Here is a 19,994-nt window from a genome sequence, read left to right on the forward strand (position 1 = left end):
ACAGGTTATTAGCCATTATCAAGAGGCAGGATATGGGGCTAGACAGACCTTTGCTTTTTGTGTTTGATCAGTAGTCACTGATGCAGATGTAAACAGATACCGTCTATGGTCATGGATAATTTCATAAAAAGCTGCTACAGTATAAATGTGTGCACTTAGAAGAGTAATATCGTAAATGCCAGCATGATTTATTTGGGAAGAACTAGAACTGGTTCTTGTATTTAATTTGGTATATTCTGAATTTGTGTTTTCCAAAGAAAGTTATGATGTTATCCTTCTTTTTATTCCCTAATTATAGCAAAAGAGACAAATCCAGTGGAAAGAACTAGCTCCAAATTTCAGCTGTTAGTCAGCAACGACTTAGGTGACTGAGAGTTTAGCATGAGAAACTGGAGAGCTACTGGAGTCACTGCCTATCAAGTTTGTTGAATGTGACCACGCCACAGAGGGGCTTCAAAACACAGACTAAAACTTCCAGCCTTGCTCTAGCTCTAGGGTAGAATTTGAAGTCATGGTAAGCCTTCAACAATAGAGACAAACAGATCTTGTTCCTTACAAACTCCAGCATCCTGAGCATGCTTTACAACTTACACAAACACCTCATCTTCTCTTTCTCCATTACGGGAAACAGAGAGGGAAGTGACTCACCCAGAACTCAGACCCCACAGCAGCTCCGAGCCTACGAATGGGATGACAAGCCTACTATAACAGATTATACACTACCCTTTTCTTAACTGTTCCTCAAACCAGTGCCAGAAAAACCCCAACCATTAAAAAAGAAGATTACAGTGAAGGCATTTTACCATAATACCCTTATTCTAACTTCTATTTTGCCCCTTGGTTCAACATCTGAGAAGGAAATGCTCCTGTCTTGGCATAAAGTTACATCATAAACTACAAGACAAAGGCACACACCAGATACAAACACTGCAGAGAGAAAAACTGTCTCAATCAGTGGCCTCATGGCAAGCCACACTGGTGTGCAGAACTGAGGGGTAGAATTACACAGGTACATGTTCTCTGGTACACTTGGCCAAATGCCAAAGGCCCAAATGACTCAGTAGCCCTGTAACTCTAGCCCAAATCCCAAGGAAAAAGGTTACAAGTGGAGATGAGATGACTGCATTACACACCACTTTACCCAATAAAGAAGCCTTTCCCACTCCTCATTCAGCACCCAGCACTCGGAGATGTATTGGTGGGAATAATTTGCGTCACGATTCCATCCTGTGTTTAGCCATGCCAAGGATAGGTGCAATTTTCCAGGAAGAATAAGTACCTGCAATTTTCAAATGGGACAGAACCAAGGCAAAACAACATACATGAGGGTCAACGAGGCTCCTCTGTTCATTCACTGTGCTTGTCCGTGACTTGATCCTGTAAGACCAGCTCTCAGTTACAGCAACTCTCCCCAAATGGGAGTTCTCATGAGTCAGAGCTGAGCCAGAATGGTTCTCTTCCTACTTGTTAATCCATACATGGATTACTAAAACCAGTGTTTGACACCAAACTAGCAATAACTGGAAAAGGTGGGTACTTCCTTGTTTGAAAATCACATCATTTATTTAGGCACCTGAACCCAAGACCCAGGTAGGTAAGTCTGGAGCTTTATCCTTAGACCCTTACCTTCATTCTGCCACCAATTCTAAACTGTCCACAAAAACATACTTCTATACATGGACTCAAATTCTGTTGCCTTCCATCAGAAATCCTTCCACAAGGCAGAGCAGTGAGATTCCTCAGGTCAAGGACTCTGGTTTGTCACACACTTGTTAACGCAGTCTCCAGCACAAACAGCATCTAGGGCCTGGAAGTGATACTACAAACAATAACAATACTAGCTTAAGTAAAACCAATCAAAGGCAAAAACCAATAAACCACTCTCTGCTCCCCTTAAGAAAATTTTTTTATTCATCCCCTCACAAAGGAGGTTGCCCTATTTATCTGCCAGGAGAGCTCAGACATTCCTTGCATGTGCAGCACAGATGGTCACCACACCACAAAAGGCAGAAGGGCTCATGGTGCACGTGTCTGGTTTCTGGATTACAGAAACCTGGTCAAAGCTGCTGCTCCAGCAGGGCTGCTATGCATCCAAAATCCCAAACAAATACAGAAAGCCATCAATATCCTTTGAACAACATCTCTTAGTGGAAAAGGAGACTGTCCGGGGAAAAGGAGCTGCACAGTGACCTTGGTTGTGAGTCTTAATTCCTTAGTGTACATAGATTGTTTTGAGATCCTGAGGTGGAAAGTGCTAAGGAAGCAGAAGTATTGTTTATTAAAGCTCAAGGCTCTGTTATTTCTTTATCCTCAGGTATCCCTTACATCTGATTTTTCATTCATGGCCGTTGCTACTTCAGATTATTTCAGCTGTCTTGATCTTTTCTTTACCAAACGGAATAGCTCCAGGCAGAGGATATGCAGTATCTAGATTTGCTCATTGCATTTATTTATCTTACTCTTTTCTAATTAATTTACTGATTTGATCCCAGTCCTGTTCTTCCTTTGATTTTATAGGCAGATATAAAACGTGGCTGCTCTCCATGGATAGCAATTATTCCGCAAATAAACGCCCTTAATATTTTTACTACCTCACTAAATAGTGTGAAGGAAGGGATCTGCAAACTGTGTCTAAAAATCATTGCTAATTCTTCGGAAAACTGAAAGGCAGAGCAGTTTGATAGTAACCATTTCAGTTCCCAAAGTGAACAATGGAAGCTGTAATCAAAGAATAAACCCGGGAGAACTGAAACAAAGCAGAGCAGAAAGTTAATTTTGTAACACTGTGATCTGTGTCACAAATTGTACACAAGTTTCTGTGCTGTTTTAAGAAATTACTGAGTGCAGAACTGTGTTTTATATAATACATGAAAAAAATTGCTAGACTCGTTTCTGCTTTTGAAGCAGTCACTCTAGCTTTCAGTACTGAAAATAGAAATATGTGTAAGAAATATGTAAAAGCAGAAATCTGTGTTTTCCTCAGCTTAGCAAAACCAGAAATAAACCAGGAAATTAAAGAAAAAAAAAAAAAAGAGAAAGCTACCTTTCCACATCCTGTTGTGCCTAAATAGAACATGTTGTACCAGCCTGTAGGATTTCTCAATAAAATGTATCGCGGACACTTCAAAAGCTGCCCATAATTGGGAGAGTTAAGTGAGGAATGTCAGCTTGGACGGGGGGATTGTGCTGCTTTTGTTATACATTAGTTAAGCACGCAGGTTTGTGGGTTTTGACTTTATCTTGGATTTCACTGCAGTGTAATTGAACTCTGTTACCTTTTTCAGTATCCTAAGTGTTCCACTAAGTGCTTGTATGGATTTGGGTTTAAGGATATTATAACAGATCCAGAGGCTATTGAAGCCACTGGCAGAAGCCTGTGCACGGTTTGGTTAGTCCTTCAATGTGGAAACTGATTTTTCCTCTCTCTTCCTAGTACCCCTGGGATCAGCCCTCAGACATGTTCAGAAACAGGGATTCAAAAACATAAATTTGCTATGAATCTAGAGGCAAACCTCTCGCATACATCAACAAAACCACACTTTACAGAAAGGCATATTTGATTGTATTCACACTACATGAATTTTATGCATCAAGTTCACAGGATTTACAGGATTATGTCCTTAACAGTAATTCTGGATTTGGGGTATCCCATCAGCTGTGTCTGCCCCATCCCCATCCTGTATCACTGTCAGCTTCACGAAGGCACAATTTATTTCCCACAATTATCTCATCACACCTAAGTCTTCATAGAGATACTACAGCAATAAAATCATAATCTTTGCAGTGGGATGCTTGAACTCCTCAGACAGTGGTATCTCCATGTAACCACACATGATAAACAAATAGTCAACAAACACACTTCTGTAGATTTTACTACCTCTGGAACAGCCTGTATTTCTATAAAAAACATGGGTTTAGGCTTCATGTGTTGAGTTCTGCATCAAACACACCCCTTTTACAGCTGTGACAGGAAAAACCGCCCCAAAGCCCCGTTTAAAACCCAGATCTCTCACCCACTGCAGGCACATGAGCGGGTGTTTCAGACAGTTTCCTTTGTGTCTTCACGAGAGAGCACTGCCCAGGCCTGCAGGGTCATTTTAACCCTCCCGCTGGGGTGATGAGGGGAGCAGCACCTTGCTGTGGGATGAGACCTGCTGAGGGGAGAGACCCGCTGAAAGGGTGCCCACCATGGTGGGAACATACTGAGGTGCTATTCACTGGAAGGGAGAGAACTTCTGAGGGGAGAGACCTGCTGAGGGAATACCCACCATGGGATAGAGTTGCTGAGGAGAGACCTGAGGGAAGAGACCTGCTGAGAGAAGAGACCCACTAAGAGGGGAGTCACACTGAGGGGAGACCTGCTAAAGTGGGAGACCTGCTGGCGGGATGCTTGCCATAGGGGGGGACCCGCTGAGGGGAGAGACCCTCTGCACAGATATCCGCTTGGGAAGAGATGCCATTGAGATGAGCCCCACATCGGGGACACGCCTTGGGGGAAACCCGCTGAGGGAGACACGACCTCTGCACGCTGACGCCCCCCGGAGGAGCCGCCGCGGCAGAGCGGGCTGGTGGCTCGGGGGCAGTTTCGGGTGCTTGTTCCTTGTTTGTGGGGTCTCTGTCCCCTGGCGGGGCACGGAGGAGGGCGCGGGCGACACCCCTGCCCGGGGACCCGCCAGCCCGGCCCAGAGCCCGGCGCCGCCTCAGCTGCCCCGGCGGGGCCGCCCCGCGCCCCGGGCGGCGCGAGGGCAGCGCCGCCTGCCGGGCAGGGCGGGGGCGGCCGGGCCCGGGCCTTCCCTGCCCGCGGGCCCGCCCGGCCCGGCCGTGCCCGGGCCGCCCCGGTGCCCCCGCCCCGCCCCGCCCGGCTCCGCCGGCTGCAGCCACACGTACGGTGTCGGCGGGCCGGGAGAGCGCGGAAACACCTGTTTCCAACACGGGGAAGGTGGGGAGGGCGGACGGCGCTGCCCGGCCCCGCCGCGGGCTCCCTCCCCTGCCGCCGGCTGTAGCCCGGCCGTGCAGCCCGCGGGAGCGCCTTGCAGAGACATCGCGTTCCGTTTTTACGCGTTCGGCTCAAAAAACGCGTCTCGACCCTCCTCACGTGTTGTTTTTTCCACCGTGTCCGTTCGGGGGGAGTTGTTGGGCGGGGGCGCGGCCGCGGCTGAGGCGGCGGCACCGACGGCCCGAGGGGGGTCCGGGGGCGCGGCCGCGGGTCCGGGGCTGCGGGCGGTGCGGGGCAGCCGCTGCGGGAGCGGGTTGGTGCGGGGGCTCCATGATTTCATCGTCGGCTGGCGGGGACCTGCCAAGAGCTGTTATGCTTCACTGCGATGTGTAGCTTTTTCCTGCCATTTTTTTTCATAATAAAAGAGGGAGTGAAGCCGCCCCCCACTTTTTTTTTTTTTTTAAAGAGAAAAAAAAATAGCCAAATGGATCAGAGAAGAAGGGGAGAAAAAAAAAAAAAAGCAATAGCCAAAGGGGATGCCAGTGAGGTGTGGCTTGCATTTAAATATCCAATATGTCAATGTAAGGGGAGTGTGTACGTATATAAAGTGCAGTTCGCATCCGACGGCGGGACACTGGATCGAGCGATGGGAGGCGCGGGCGGCGCGGGGCCGGGCCGGGGCCGCGCCGGGGCCGGGCGGCCGCAGTGCGCGCTCTGAGCGGCCGCTGTGCCCGCGCCCCCGGGGCCGCCGCGCTCCGCGCCCATGGCCGAGGTGGGCGGCTTTCTGGGCGCGCTGGACCCCGACCTGCACGGCTTCCCCCCCGCGCTGGGCGCCGGGCTGCCCCTCGCCGACTCCCCCGGCTTCCTCAACGAGCGCCTGGGGCAGATCGAGGGGCGGCTGCAGCGGGGTTCCCCCACCGACTTCGCTCACCTCAAGGGTATCCTGCGGCGGCGGCAGCTCTACTGCCGCACCGGCTTCCACCTGGAGATCTTCCCCAACGGCACGGTGCAGGGCACCCGGCAGGACCACAGCCGCTTCGGTAAGGGGCCGGGGGGTTCCCGGCCGGGCCGGGAGCAGGTGCCCCGCGCGCACAGCTAATTACCCCGCTAATATAAATCATCCCGGGACGGATATAATTGGCCTCCTAAACAAATGCTCTCACTCTCCAGCAATGCGGGAGTTTTTATTTCCAATTTCCTATTCTCCCGGCGCTCAGCCTTTCTGCAGGTGCACTAAAACGCGCCTTAGAAGGGGAGAAAAAAAGAAAAAGTAAAAAAAAAAAAAAAAATTTTTTTAGAAAAGGATGGTGACCAGGTCTGGCTGCGCCTCTGAAGTTAGCAGTGAGGGAGGCAAAAGAACAAATGCCTCGTTGGAATTTCATGGAAATTCCTATGTTGGAAAAAGCAATTCCTCACTTTTTTGGTTGTTTCTTTTTTTCCCCTCCTCCTTCTTTTTGGCCTCCGCAGATATGCGTGAGCTGCTTTCTTTAACTTGCATGAATTCCATTAGAAGAGCGTCTCCCCAAAGCGGGCAGGGATCAGATGGCTGGATGGGTGTCAGGACCTGGGTTTGGGAAGGTTGTTGGAAAGGAAAGGGGGAAGCTGAAGGGGGAGAAACGCTTAGGGGACCTCGGAAAGAAAGGAGAAGATGGAACAATAGTCAGAGCACTGTGGATTTACCTTGTCGCCCGGGATACAGCTGGAAGACTGCAGCGCCTGTATCAGTGGCACACAAGATCAGGGATCTCTAATGAGACTGTATGTAATCTTCAAAAAATGCATCCCAAGCCACAGGCGAAGGAGTACAGTCAGTTTGAGCACAGCTAAGAGAAATTCCCGCTACTCCAACATCTAGTGCAGGTGTCTGTGTAAGCTATCAACAAGTCCCATGCCAGTGATCTCAGCTATGTTGTCAACAGGTTGCAGGACGTGCTCGCAAGACTTTTTATAGTTTTCAAGTGATTTAACTCCTCTGTGAAAGGAATTCTTTTTTGCCTTTACTTTTTTGCAACCAGTCCTTTCTGATACCCCAGGAACTGTTGCCACTGCTATTGTTGGAGGTGTAAGACAGGTTTTTGGAACAATTGGGAAAGCTTATCTCCGCACCACGCTTTCCATAAACACCAGGTGTGTGCATAGCATGTCCCTGCCTAAATCAACAAGAAAGTCATAACCCGCAGGTCAGAGTCAGGTACTGATTTGCTCGTGGGGTGAGCGTTTCTTTAATTATCTCCCGAAAACACCCATCTTTTAACCTTTCACGCTGGGTTTCCGCGTTAAAAGAACCGAGAGCGAACCCATTGCCTTTGGTTGGGTTTAGTTCAACCTGCCACGTAGTGTTTCTATTCTGCTATCTAACCTTTGTACAACTGAACAGCCGGTTTCAAACAGCACCATTTGGCTTGGGTCCATTTCTTGTACAGATCGAGTAAAACAAGTGTATTTGCAAACTTGGGAAAACATGTTAAATGGGCTAAAGCTTTTCATGAATTTTGTACACTGAAGCTTAAGTCACACAGTGCATTCAATAAATCTAAACATTGGCATTCCATAAGTGTTTTAGCAGTCAGCATCCAGCTCTGTAAACTAGACCAGACTTCAGATATTATAGTTTTCTGCTTCAGGTTTTTCCCAGAGGCAGTGTAAAATAAATAGTTATTTGTTGTAATTGCAAGACAAAGCCCCAAAGGATTAGGCTGGAATCCTTGCATTCAGATAAAGTTGGACTAAGCCTCACTTGAACAGAGACTCAAAGCAATAATGTATTGGCACACAGTACTCACCATCTGCGTTCAGTAGCCATGAATATTTAAATTCCAATGTTACTGGTATGGTTCATATTAGGATGTCATGTATCGATGCATTCCTAAATTTTGCATGCAGCATTCGGAAAGCAGTTACTTATAACAGAACTGGGCAGCCTGAGCAAGTCTGGGGACTCCAAAACTGTGGTGGGGGATGCAGAGCTAGACAAGGGGCTCAGGGGAGCAGTTTAAAGCTGCCTTAAATCTTGGGGCATCTGGGGAAATACTTAGAAATCCTGTATAATGGTTCTGTGGATCAAGGCCCGTGGCTGGAAGGTGCTCTCTGATCTCATGAGTAGATAATTAACGTGCTCCACGGATGGCTGCGACCCCACGGCTGAGGCACGTGTCCAGCTGCAGGTGGGATGGAGGGTAGAACCAGACTTGGCGTCCCTATCTCTTAACTTGGAAGGGATTCAGGAATAGACAGGCAGTATCTGCACCTTCCCATGCACAGCCATCCCAAAAGCTACCAGATGTCCAAGACATCCACATCTTCCAGAGAGAAAAATAAAGAGCCAAAGCCCCAGTGATGCAGAACAGAGTCCCAGTGTCCACAGTGAGAGTTAAAGGGGGAGATCCTTTTGTACCACAACATTTGGGGATGTGACTGTAGGACACAGGGGAGGTGGTGGCATCATCCACCCACACTGCCCGAGCAATCACAAGAACTATTCCCTCTCATCTGTCAAGGACTGGAGCCATTCTAAATCACACCTGTCTTCTGGAATGCCATAATTTATACTTATAAAAACACAGATTCATGCAAGAACAATGGAGCACAGCATACTTTTCCTACAGGAATCTTAAAGCAAAATGTGGTGAAGCCCTCTGGGATTTTTGAAAGAAAGCTCATTCTCACACTAGAGAAGTGCCCAAATTTGCTCTCTAAACTGGCAGCTCTGGCAAAGGCATCCCAGAAAGAATAAAGTGTTTTCAGAAATGTATCTGTCCTGACTGCATCTGCTCAGAACCTTCCTATACAAAGAAATAAAGGAAGGTCAAAATCTGGAGAGGGTCTGGACTGACATCAGCACTCCTCTGATAACCCTTCTCGGAAGGAAACCAAGAGACATTCACTGGGGAAATCCATGCCAGGAGGAACTGCTCTTTTTCTGCCTTGTGTCTCTTTTACAGCAGCATTCAAGTCAACCCAACAGTGCTTCTCTTACTGCAGTGGAGGAGAGAAAGAGGCCTTGAGTTTGCACTGCAGATGAATAAAGGCAGCAAACGAAGCTCTTCACGGGTACAAACCTGCTCATGGCTCTGTTACACAGACTCCAGAAGAAGCTGCTGAAACCTCCAGAGAAAGTTTTGCTGCAGTTTTGACATTCAGACCGCAGTGCACCTGTTGCCGAACAGTTGTTGAGGTTTTTAGCTGAAGCTTTAGGTTTGTAGTCATTAATACAACATCTGTTTCTGTACCCCAGCTCCCAAATATAGTCGTGTAAGAAGAGACAGGTGCCAGGAGCTGAACTGTTCTTTGGTTTAGCGTAAGGGAAGAGTGTGGGGGTCCAGCCACAGCAAAGCCTGGGAGGTTATTCAGTGCTTTGGTGGTAAATTAATCCAGTTGGAGTCTTAATCAAATCTCTCCACATCTTATCTGGAAAGGCTCAAGGAACAAACAGAATGAATCAAAGTGAGAAAAAAAAGAGGCAAGTCCTGGGGGAAAGAGAAAAGAAATGAAAGGGGGGGGGGAAAGCATGTTCTACCACAAAAACACACCGCTACAATTGGAAAGAGAATTCTTGAGCTGGCCCCAGTGGCCACTCCCTGTGCTGCTAAAGATCAGATGTACGAAGCTGCAATTTTGTCTAGAATTGGAGTGAGTTAAGGACAGGATGGATATCCGCCCACATTTTTTCAGCCTTCACTCTGTCTCCTGACTTTTGTGGGTTTAAGTTACGTTCTTAATGCCGTTTCAACATAGTCATCTTCCGTGCGTGTCTCCAAGTGCCACTCAAAGATCAGAAAAGGGGAATATTACAAGGGGTGTTGTTAGAAGAGATCGTCATGGGCACACTTACAAGAAATTTCGTTTGCAAAACTAGCGAGTGTTTGTCCAACCAGCACCAGAGGAGGGGTGTCTCACCTTCCCCTCAGAGAGGGAAGATGCTGATGCAGCTCCTGGCTTCGTCCTTGCCAGGTCTTTGGAGACCTGGTTTCATGTGCCTTGTACAGAACGTGCTTGTGGGCATATTCAAGAAAAGCTCTTGGTTCCCCTGCCTCAGACCTCCATCAGCTGCATTTCCCTGCTTCCCAGGGGTGACAGAAGACAAAAAAACCCAAAAAACCCAGAAACTGGTACTGAGACCTGTGACTATACCTATGGGAATGTCCATCTACTCTTCGCCAGGTATCTGATATTTTTCACTTCACTTGTCTCCAGCCTGGGAAAGACTCCACTGTTCTTAGGTATCTCTGTAGTCCTGTATTATTTTTTACACTCTCCCTAGCTGTTGTCCATCTTCCTTCACCCCCTCCTTTCCCAACAGTGGCTGTGGTGGTTTCTGTCCTGTGGATGGGAAAAGAGCACTCAGCAGTTCAGTAACTCCCTCACATGTCAGAACCAGCAGGGAGTGGAGGCAGGAGACCACCCCTCATCCTGCCCCCTTCTCTCTGTGTTTGGGATTCTTTTCAGCTGAGAAACTACAACAACTACCGAGGACCAAGCAGAGCAGAGCCAGGGGCCAGTTTGCCTGCCTGGCTTGGGAAGGCTGCCTTTGCTGCCTGGTCCTGGTCCCTCTGAAGGCAGGATGTGCCCCCAGACTGAGCCATATAGCTGGGCATATTTCAGCCTGTAAAATGTCTGCACTGGTCCATAAAGCGTGTTCTGTGTTATTTGCTTCCCTGTTTGTCTCCAGGACTTGCTGCTCTCAAGTCCATATTTCGTCTCCCTCAGCACCCACTCGGTGCAGGGAGAGCTGGGTTCACTGCACAAGCCCCAGAGCAAAAGGAGGACAGAAAGGCTGATGGAAGGTAGGAGGGCTGACCCTTGCAGCCAGCTTGGCTACCAGCGTGTGAGTGCCCAGTCTGCCCTGAGCCAAGGGGGACAGAGGTGTCCGTCGTGTCTGGCCTGTCCTATATTTAGGCAGTGAGGCAGAGTCGTCTGAGAGCTACCACGTCCAGGCCTGGAAGCAGGACACGTGCCCGGGCTGAGGGGGCAGCTCGAGCTGGCTGGGTCACGCGGTGCTGCCAGCCCGAGGGTGCTGCCAGCCCCAGGAGCGCGGGGTAACCCGATCACAGCGGCCAGGGCTCAGCACCGGGCTTTGGGGGCTATATTGGGAGACCTGGAGCCACGCTAAAGGTTAGAGCAGCTTTCTCCTGTCAATGGAGACATCCAGGCGTTAGATGAGATGAGGAAAACCCTCTTCCTTCTACCTCCCAGCTAATTAATTCAGCACTGGACACAGGCAAAGGCTGCCCATGACCTCTAGCTAGGGAGTGTGTGATATCCAGAATAACACAGTCCCACTACTGCCTTCGGGAGGTTTCCCTGAGAAGTTTGAAGGTCTCCACCACCTGTGATGCTGGGGAGGAGCTGTTTGTTTTTAAGTGCTTCACCGAGGATTCTCCTATGACAAGTCTTTCCCCCATGGAAACAGCTGCTGTGCCCCTTCCCGGCACTAGGGTGCAGCAGGCAGACCCCACTAATTACCTTGGCAGAGGAAATGAGGCTGCCCCTCATTACTGCAGTGTCTGACACCATCATCACAGGCTGAAGCCCGTGGGTAAAACAGTTGCTCTCGCAGGGCTGGGGATGACTGGGACAGATGCTGCTGGACTGGGAAGAAGCTGGCAGGAGGCTGGGGCAGGCAGCAGGACATGGAGCAGGAGGGGGGTTGTGGCACTAACAGTGGCAGGGGGTGATGGAGGAAGGACTGGCAGTGCCGTGGCTCTGAAGGCTGCAGAGGAAGATTAATTTTTACCTGTGTGCTTTGAAGGTGGATTTTATCCCTGTGGCTTGTATAAACATTTGGAGATGTCAAGTACCCCACTGGAGTGCCAGGATGAAGATGGTCTTCACAGACATCTCTTCTGGTGTTTTTTTTACTTATTTTTACTGAACTCATCACTTTAGAACATGTGGGACTATCATCTCAAACCAGAAGCCAAAATCACTCTCCTTTCAGTGAAGAATAAAAACCAACGTGGTAACACACTTCTGAAATTTCTAGAGGCCAGGCACAAGTTTCCACATCTGTCTTCTTGGTGATAATTTGGAAAAAAATCCAAACCAAAACAACAAAACCTTGCAAAGCTTTTCTCATTAGCAAAGGTAATCCCTGTTGGGCAACTCAAATTCACAGTGTTGGGGGGAAGCCCAGACTGGAAACTGGAACACTGCACACGGATGGGACTAGAGATTTAAGAGCAGTGTTTTTATTTATAACGAAAACAGAGTCTGTAGGGAGCTGATTTGTGTTTGTCACTGGAGCCTGATGTTGGTTTTTTCCTCTGTATGATCTGCAGTTCTTTTCTGTTTCAGGGATTTTGGAGTTCATTAGCCTGGCAGTGGGGCTGGTGAGCATCCGTGGGGTGGACTCCGGACTCTACCTCGGCATGAACGAGCGAGGGGAGCTCTATGGGTCGGTAAGTGTGGGGTGTGCTGAGCCCAGCCCTGGAACACCCCCAGCACTGCAGCCTGGGGGCCTCAGCTGTGCCATGAGCTGGGGCTGTCACAGCCTCCAAAGCCCTGGGTGCCACCCTGCCCGTGGTGCCACTGCTGGCACAGCACAGCTGGTGGGTGTGAGGGGGTGCTCACCGAGGTGTTGGCTGTCAGGAATGGCCTGGCAGTGGCCAGATAAAGGTGGGGGACATTTAGCATAAAACCAGGAGATGCTGGTGTGTTCTCCCAGCCCCACTAACATCAGTTGTGTGCTCTGCTTGGTCAGGGTCTGCACCTGTCTGCAGATTTGACCTTTGTATTATGACCCTAACCAACAGAAGCTGAAATTTGGGCCTGAGTGTTTTTGTAACGTGCTCTGCAACTCCTTTTAGGAGTTTAAGGCTGCTGTTCATAATTCCCTAGAAGTGCCCTTTTCAATCTAAAATGTTCCCTGTTTTGACAAAAAAGCCCAAGTGTAAACTCCTTAAGTGTTATGATTTGCAGTCAAAATGCCAGGTCTTAACAGCTGAGCAGAGGTTCTTCCTACAGGTTAGTTTAACTCAATTCCCAGTTACTTAGCTCAATTCAATATAAGATAGTTATTTCTAGTTAGCTAGAACTTCTATTTTGAAAACTTAATTGCACTCCAGAGAGCCATTCTAAATTCCATTTTTTGTAACTGCTGCACTTCACTGATGCTTTCAGGTGCCCCATGGCCTTTAATTCAATCTATCACCTGTGTGTGATTTTTTTAAAAATGTCTCTTTCTAGATCCTAGCACTGCCCTGAGTGAGGATACTGATTTTTAAGGATGGATCACAATAAATGTAAAATGAAATAAAATAAACCAGTTTTAAACCAAAGTAGAAGGCACATACTTCCTCTCACCAAATCAGATCAATCTCATAGTGTAAAAATTTAAACTCATGTACTCTGTGTACAGAGAAACCTTCAGAAAACCTCTGCTTAGCAGACAGTAAATCACAAGTTTCCATCATCTTTCCTTCTCCCATTCCCATCTGAGACTGCCACAGACCCTTTCACTACTTAGATGCAATTGCTGATGTTTATATGAGATATTTGCCCAAAGAGGTTGTGGAGTCCCCATCCCTGGAAGTGTCCAAGGCCAGGTTGGATGGGGCTTTGAGCAACCTGGCTAGTGGAAGGTGTCCCTGCCCATGGAACAAAATGATCTTTAAGGTCTCTTCCAACCCAAACTATTCTATGATTTTCTGATAATCAAATATCAGCATGCACTGATAAGTATTCTTTTCCCACCTCATTTCTCTAATAATTTCTACCCTAAACAGACATTAAATGCAGAGACAGTAGTTAAATTACAAGTTATTTATTAAATTACAAATGATAGATAAAAAAGAAAATCACCAGGATTCCATAAAACACAAAAAATCCTGAAGCCCACTTCAGAAAGCAGGGTTGGATCAGCACCTTTCCTGTCAAATCCCAAGGGTGCTCAGCAGCTCCTGGAGTCACAGTTTTTGCTTGTGCCTGCTGGAAAGGAGGACATGAGATCCCCCTCTCTGCCTTCAAACCCTGCAACTCTGTTTGTGAACTGAGTTTCATGATGGGTTAATTAAATTCTAGAGCCTGTGTTCATGTTACAACACAGGAACAAAAATAGGATAACATTTTACAGCACTGAATCTGGAAACAGAATTGACCTGAAGACATAATCTTGGGAACTGTCCCTGCCCATGTCAGGGGGTTGGAATAAGATGATCTTTAAGGTCCCTTCCAACCCAAACCATTCTGGGATGTTGTGTACCAGGCAGCACCCTGACTGGACACTGCAGGGACACAGTCAAACTGCTGCTCCAAAGTGGGCCGGAGTCACGAGCCAGGTCCCCAAATAACCCTGGAGTTTTAAAATCTGGGACACGTGGGTTGTACAATGATGGCTTTTCGAACTCAAAAGCCACTACAGTATTCTTAATTAAAGGTCCATAAAACAGCCTGACAACAGCATTAGCATTACAATGGTATTTTGGGACATCACAGTACAGCGGTTATTTTAAAATTTTCAGCAAGTTTATTATTTCCCTCTGTGCCAATTTTGCCTGATCCGTGTGTTGATCCAGCCACCCCCGCAGCGACACGTGGAGTCCCCTCGGGACACACAGCCTGTCCCTGTTAAACTCATGCCAACACTTCTGTGGAGCTTCCCAATGATTTCAGAAGTGCCACTAATACTTAGGGCAGCAGAAGTCCCGGGCAGCACCTTGCATGCTGCCTGTATGGTGTCAGGTTCAGTGGGGACATCCCAGGGCTTGGAAAGGAAGAAATCCCACCTGGCAGAGTCACCCCAGACTCGCCAAACATTTTCCACAAACACTGTACTCCAGACTGCCCAGCGAAGCAGAAGTGAACAGGGGCAAAGCAGCAGCACAAGAGTTCAGCCAGTCATCAGGTTCCAACATATTCTGAGTAAATGCACCCAGGGAGGAGGGAAAAAACCAGTCTGTATTTATTGATGCATCGGGGAAGAGAAGCCCATGGTTCCCGGGTCTCAAATGGCCAGGGCTGTGGCCTGGGGCTCTTGGAGGGCTCACAGCTTGCCTCAGGGTTTATTTAATTAGCAGCAAAACATTGAAAACAGGTTCTGAGCACAGGTGAACTCCTGGATCGTGTTACAAAACATCTACTGCAGGCAGTAACATTTACTGAGCACTCCGTGTGCCACGGGTAGGACACATTCCCTGCCTGGGTAGTTGACAGTGTAGTACAGTGTGTGTAACATCATAGCACCCTGCACTGGCAGACTGCCTTTCATCCCAAAGGGCTCCCATGTCCCCCTGGCAGTCTCCCTGTCGGATGGGATGGGATGCCTGATCCCTCTGTGACCTCTGGCAAAGCGACCCCCGTGTCGTTGTAGGGCAGGGGACACAGCTCTGCTCCCCACTGCAGCTGGGCACATCCCACAGCTGGCACGTGGAGGTGGGAGGGAGAGGGAAGGAACACTGGGCATGAAGTAGAAAGGCATTGTCAAAGGGCTGCTGCTGACAGCCCTGGCTGGAGGGGCTGGAGGGAAAGGCTGGTTGTGGCTGTGGTGACATCAGTGCCATCCATCCCCCTATCCCAGCGTGGGATGCACCAGCCATGGGCTGGCACATGCTCATCACATCACCTATCACCATTCTGTGTCTTCCCTGGGGTCTGACATCCTCGGGGCACTGCTTCCCATCCCTCTGGGTCTTGTTATGGGCTCCCATCAGAGCTCACTGGAGCTCCAGGAGATGAAACCCTCAGGAATGCTTTCATTCCCATTGCAGCACATAGATCCGTGCCCTGAACTTCCAAAGCAGTGCTCGCTCCTGTTTTCCTGGTTAGACCCTGTGCTGCCTGCTGCTTTGTCACCCAGGAGAGGGTTTTTGGGGTGTGTGGTACCTTGGAGGGGGCTGCTACGAGGGGGGAAGGTGGCAGCCCCTGCACAGGACATGTCTCTGCCTGGCAGACGTGTCTGCCTGTTTGATTTCCTTATGGGCACCTTTACAAAATGCACACCCTCCTTCTGCTCCTCCTCCTGTCTCCTTTCTCCTCCAACTCCAGCGGTTTTTGGGTCCCGGCCGGTGCCCATTTCCAGCTCTCAGCCGGGGGGAGTGTCCCCAGCAGCTCCTCCTCCTCGGGGGAGCCAGGAGAGGGCAGCCGGGAAAATGACGGAAAAAGTAAGGAAGTGGGAAATTCTTTTCTCTTTTAAATTTTCGATAGCAACGTGTCCTTGTTCCCCCCGCAGAAGAAGCTCACCCGGGAGTGCGTTTTCCGCGAGCAGTTCGAGGAGAACTGGTACAACACGTACGCGTCGACGCTCTACAAACACCCCGACTCGGAGCGCCAGTTCTACGTGGCCCTCAACAAGGACGGCTCCCCCCGCGAGGGCTACAGGACTAAGAGACACCAGAAATTCACCCATTTTTTGCCCCGGCCTGTGGACCCTGCCAAAATCCCTGCCATGTACAGAGACCTCTTCCACTACAGGTGATGGTTCCTGCGCTCAGTGTACGTACCTGGGCTCCCGAGCTTTTTCCCAGAGCACTATATTAATAGTCATTCCATCATTCCTGTAAGCATAGATGGCCTAGGGAAGCACTTCCATTGAATTCAGACACTGCTCTTCCTCCTGGTTTGCAGCGTATATCAAACCTGGGTTATTTATGGGGCGGGGCAGGGGAAGGGAGGGAACCCTACATTTAGTCTTTCATTCTCATTCACCTTCGTTACCCGGTTGCTACATGAGAGTCTGAATATTCAGTGTTATGGTTGCTTAAAGGAACAAGCAGGTGAGCAAACCTGATCACCAGAGGGGGGAAAAAAAACCCCAAACCGACCTAAAAATGAAGAGAAGGAAAGAAAACAAAAGATCACAGAACTTCTGCAGATACTGCTGCTGAGCTGGGATGGTTCCCTGCTAAGGAAAAGCCTTTTGAGTGGTGCCCTGCTTGAGCAGCCTGGGGAGTTTGCTACATGGATGATGCTCTGTGGACTGGTCCTGATGTGTGGGGTTCTTCCTGCTGTTGGGGTGGGAATGGGGCAAGGAACATTATTCAGATGTAAGCATGGATACTGTGCATAAGGACAAAACTATTTATAAAATGTATATGATATTTATTTTATATATTTATTTATTTCAAAATAATTTTATTTTTAATGAGAGATGCTATGACCGGATTTTCATCAGGAAGAATAAGGTCCTACTGAAACAGGAAAAAAAGTTTTAAGAGCTTATTGGCAATAAAATTGTCTTTATATTGTAGATTTCTTGCTAGCCCTTTTTTTTGGCTCTCTTCAACAATTAAACCAGTATTTCCCTTTCAATATGGACATTGAGACCACCTCTAAAAGGGCTTTGGATGGTAAAGATCAATTACCTGAGCCCCAAACTGCTGTAGAAGGATGACATCAAATTCCAGGAGCCTGGGAAGCGCTGGTGCAGCTCTGGGCAGGAGCTGTGGGCAGCTGAAACCTCGGGATGTGACGCAGCCACTGTGGATTTACTGTCCTGTTCAAAACCAGGAGGAGAAACATCCGGAGCACCTGCTGCATTTTGGATGGGCCTGCCATTCCTGCAATAAAAGCACCACGTCTGTCGTGAGACTCACCTGAAGCACCGTGGAAAACCGGTGAAGAAAAACCAGAAAGCAACAACAGTAATTTTAAAGCCCCTCATTTTTAAGCAATTCCCGTGGATGGGGATCATCCCCGCGGGCAGCACGTGTGTGACATTCTCCTCTGCAGAAGCTGCCTGGTCCCACGGGCCCATCGCCTTTGCTCTGCCTGCAGCCGGGCTCAGCCCGGCCCGGGGCAGCCCCAGAGCCGCAGCCCCGGAGCCGCAGCCCCGCTCGGGTCAGGCCGGGCCGGGGACACTCCCGCGGCAGCACAGGGTGACACCCGCGCCACACGTCTGCCCTCACTGCTTGGGATGGCACAGAACTGCGGGGAAAGCTCCCGGGAAGGATCCCCGTTTATGTTTTGTCCCCTGCGATCAGCAGAGACGGATTCCAGCACAAGGTGGGAGCGGGAATGTGCAGTTTGCAGAGTCACTTTGCAGCACGGATGGTACCAAACGGGGTTGTCTGGAACGTGCAAAAATCTGAACAAATACAGCTGTGGTGGCTTTGGGTTGGCGTTTTCCTTATCACAGCTGCTTTGTTCACAGTGTTGTTTCTCAACCTCCTCCTCACAAAACAGTCAAGGTAAAATCTCAGCTCCTTCAGCTTCAGTGTGTGAATTCCCAGGACAATTGCACTGACCTAGGGGAGGATCCACCCCAGCTTCTTCATGAGCTGCACCACTAAGGGCAGTGGCAGCTGGTGCCCAGATCTGCTCCCAGCTGTCTCTTGCCCTCTCTGCCACCTCCTGTGTCCCTTCACTGTCCCAGCAGGTCCAGCAGCCACCAGACAATGGGCTGGGGATGGAAACGAGGAGATTATAGGAGCTTTACCTTCAATGATCCAGACATGAAGGAATTTAATCCCGTGTTTGAAATAAAAAGTGTTTATTTAGCTTCTTCCTCTGAGTCACTGCTGAAACATCTCACCCCCAGCCGCCACGGGAGCACGGGCGCTCACGAGACGCGTCCTCAGGTGCACTTTTGACCTTTCCCTGCGTGAAGGGAAATCCCTCTGCCCCCCAGGGTCATCCTGCCTCCCTCCAGCCCAGGCTTTCCATTGCACTTGAAGATAAATCTGGTGGTTAAGATCCTGCTCTTTTCCAAAATGAAAGTCAAAACCTGATCTCAGCAATGCCAAGTACATTTTCCACCAACTCAAAGGGAAGATGATGTGGCCCATGGGTGCAACGCTGGACTCATTCATCTGATACCTGACTCGAGGAGCTGCTGCAGCAGAGCCTCCAAACACAACAGAGGTGCCAGGGACGCTGTAAAATGCCTTTTTGGGATCTGGGTTCAAAAAACTGATACTTGCAAAATACAAAATCCACAAAGAATTTACTGGAAACCTCTTGGTAAAGGTTGGTGTCATCTCCCGTGTGGGCACCTAAAGGGGGAATTCAGCATTGCTAAATCCCACCCAGATGGTTCTTTCACAGGAATCTACTGGGTTTGGTCCTGGTCCAACAAAACAAAGATGTGAGTGACCTGACAGACCTGGGAGCTGAACAGCAGCAGAGAGAACAACCGCAGACTCCAGGGGCATTTCGAGTGGTGTGGGAGCAGCCAGTGGTGGGCAGGGGGTTCACATGGACACACTCTCCTCTCTGGCCCATCCCATCCCTGCGGAGGAAGGGGCTGTTCTCCCATCCAGCCGTTACCCCACCTGGAGACGCCGACTCTCCTTCGGCTCGGAGTGTCCCAGGGCTGGCAGATGGATCCTGCAGCAGAGCAGCGCACGGAGCCTTGGCCGGGGGGCCTCTGCTCCTGAATTAGCAAAAGGAAATGTCAGTGTTTGTTTGGGATCTCTGTGTGGTTTCCATACGATTCCAGCTCACAACAGCCAGCTGGAAAACTTCTCCCAAAGGGAAGGCAAAGGCTAGTGCAGGTCCCCAGAAACCCCACAGTGCCCACGCCCCCAGTGCTGTTCTACACACAAAAGGCTGCAGGTCTGGAAACACCACAGCAAACAGGACAAAAGGCATCACTTGCAACCCTTCTCCTTCCACCCGAGAGGGGCGGGCATGTTGTACAGGAAACATTATCCTGGGACAACTGTGCAGAGCAGGAGGGAGGTTGGTGCAAAGAGGTGGGGAAGTGCTGGAGTCTCGCTGTGGAGGGCACAGGAACAGGGGAACCTCCTGCCTGAGGCCAATGTGGAGCCAAGCACAGCAACAATGCCCATCTGCCTGGCTTTGGCACATGATCCAAGGCACAGGGATGGATTGAGGACACACACCCACAAGGGGCAACATACACATGTCCTCAGGCACATCCCAGGAGAGACCCCACTGCCCACAGGGAGCTCTCCTGGGTGGAACGTGTGGCTTGGGGCTCCTTTCTAAGGAGAGGAGGCCCTAAAGACCTACCTCCTCTGTAATGAGCAAGGGAGAGCCCAAAACTGCAGAGGGAATCCAGAAACTTGGTGCTGGAAGGCAGGGAAGGAGCCCTTCTGGTGCTGTCCCACCTGGCTGTGCATCCAGAGACATGTGCTGCAGCTGAGATGTTCCTGAGAGGGCA

General features: G+C 49.5%; 1 protein-coding gene and 1 long non-coding RNA gene across 2 annotated transcripts in view; one reads left to right on the forward strand and one right to left on the reverse strand.

Annotated features, from left to right (window-relative positions):
* LOC135421635 (uncharacterized) overlaps positions 1-4,709 on the reverse strand; it is a 151,962-nt gene extending 147,253 nt beyond the window's left edge. Inside the window, exons 1-2 of the long non-coding RNA XR_010434133.1 lie at positions 1,627-4,709; positions 1,134-1,279 (exon numbers count right to left, since the gene is read on the reverse strand). This is a non-coding gene — a long non-coding RNA (uncharacterized LOC135421635). The remainder of the gene's footprint in view (positions 1-1,133; positions 1,280-1,626) is intronic.
* An 857-nt stretch (positions 4,710-5,566) lies between these two features.
* FGF16 (fibroblast growth factor 16) lies at positions 5,567-17,117 on the forward strand. Its single transcript, XM_064670242.1, has 3 exons — positions 5,567-5,976; positions 12,230-12,333; positions 16,101-17,117. Exons 1-3 carry the CDS (start codon positions 5,700-5,702, stop codon positions 16,344-16,346), a joined length of 627 nt encoding a protein of 208 aa, XP_064526312.1. The 5' UTR covers positions 5,567-5,699; the 3' UTR covers positions 16,347-17,117.
* Positions 17,118-19,994: the final 2,877 nt, after the last annotated feature.

Source organism: Pseudopipra pipra, chromosome 13 (assembly GCF_036250125.1).
Source record: "Pseudopipra pipra isolate bDixPip1 chromosome 13, bDixPip1.hap1, whole genome shotgun sequence".
Classification (NCBI taxonomy): Eukaryota; Metazoa; Chordata; class Aves; order Passeriformes; family Pipridae; genus Pseudopipra; species Pseudopipra pipra.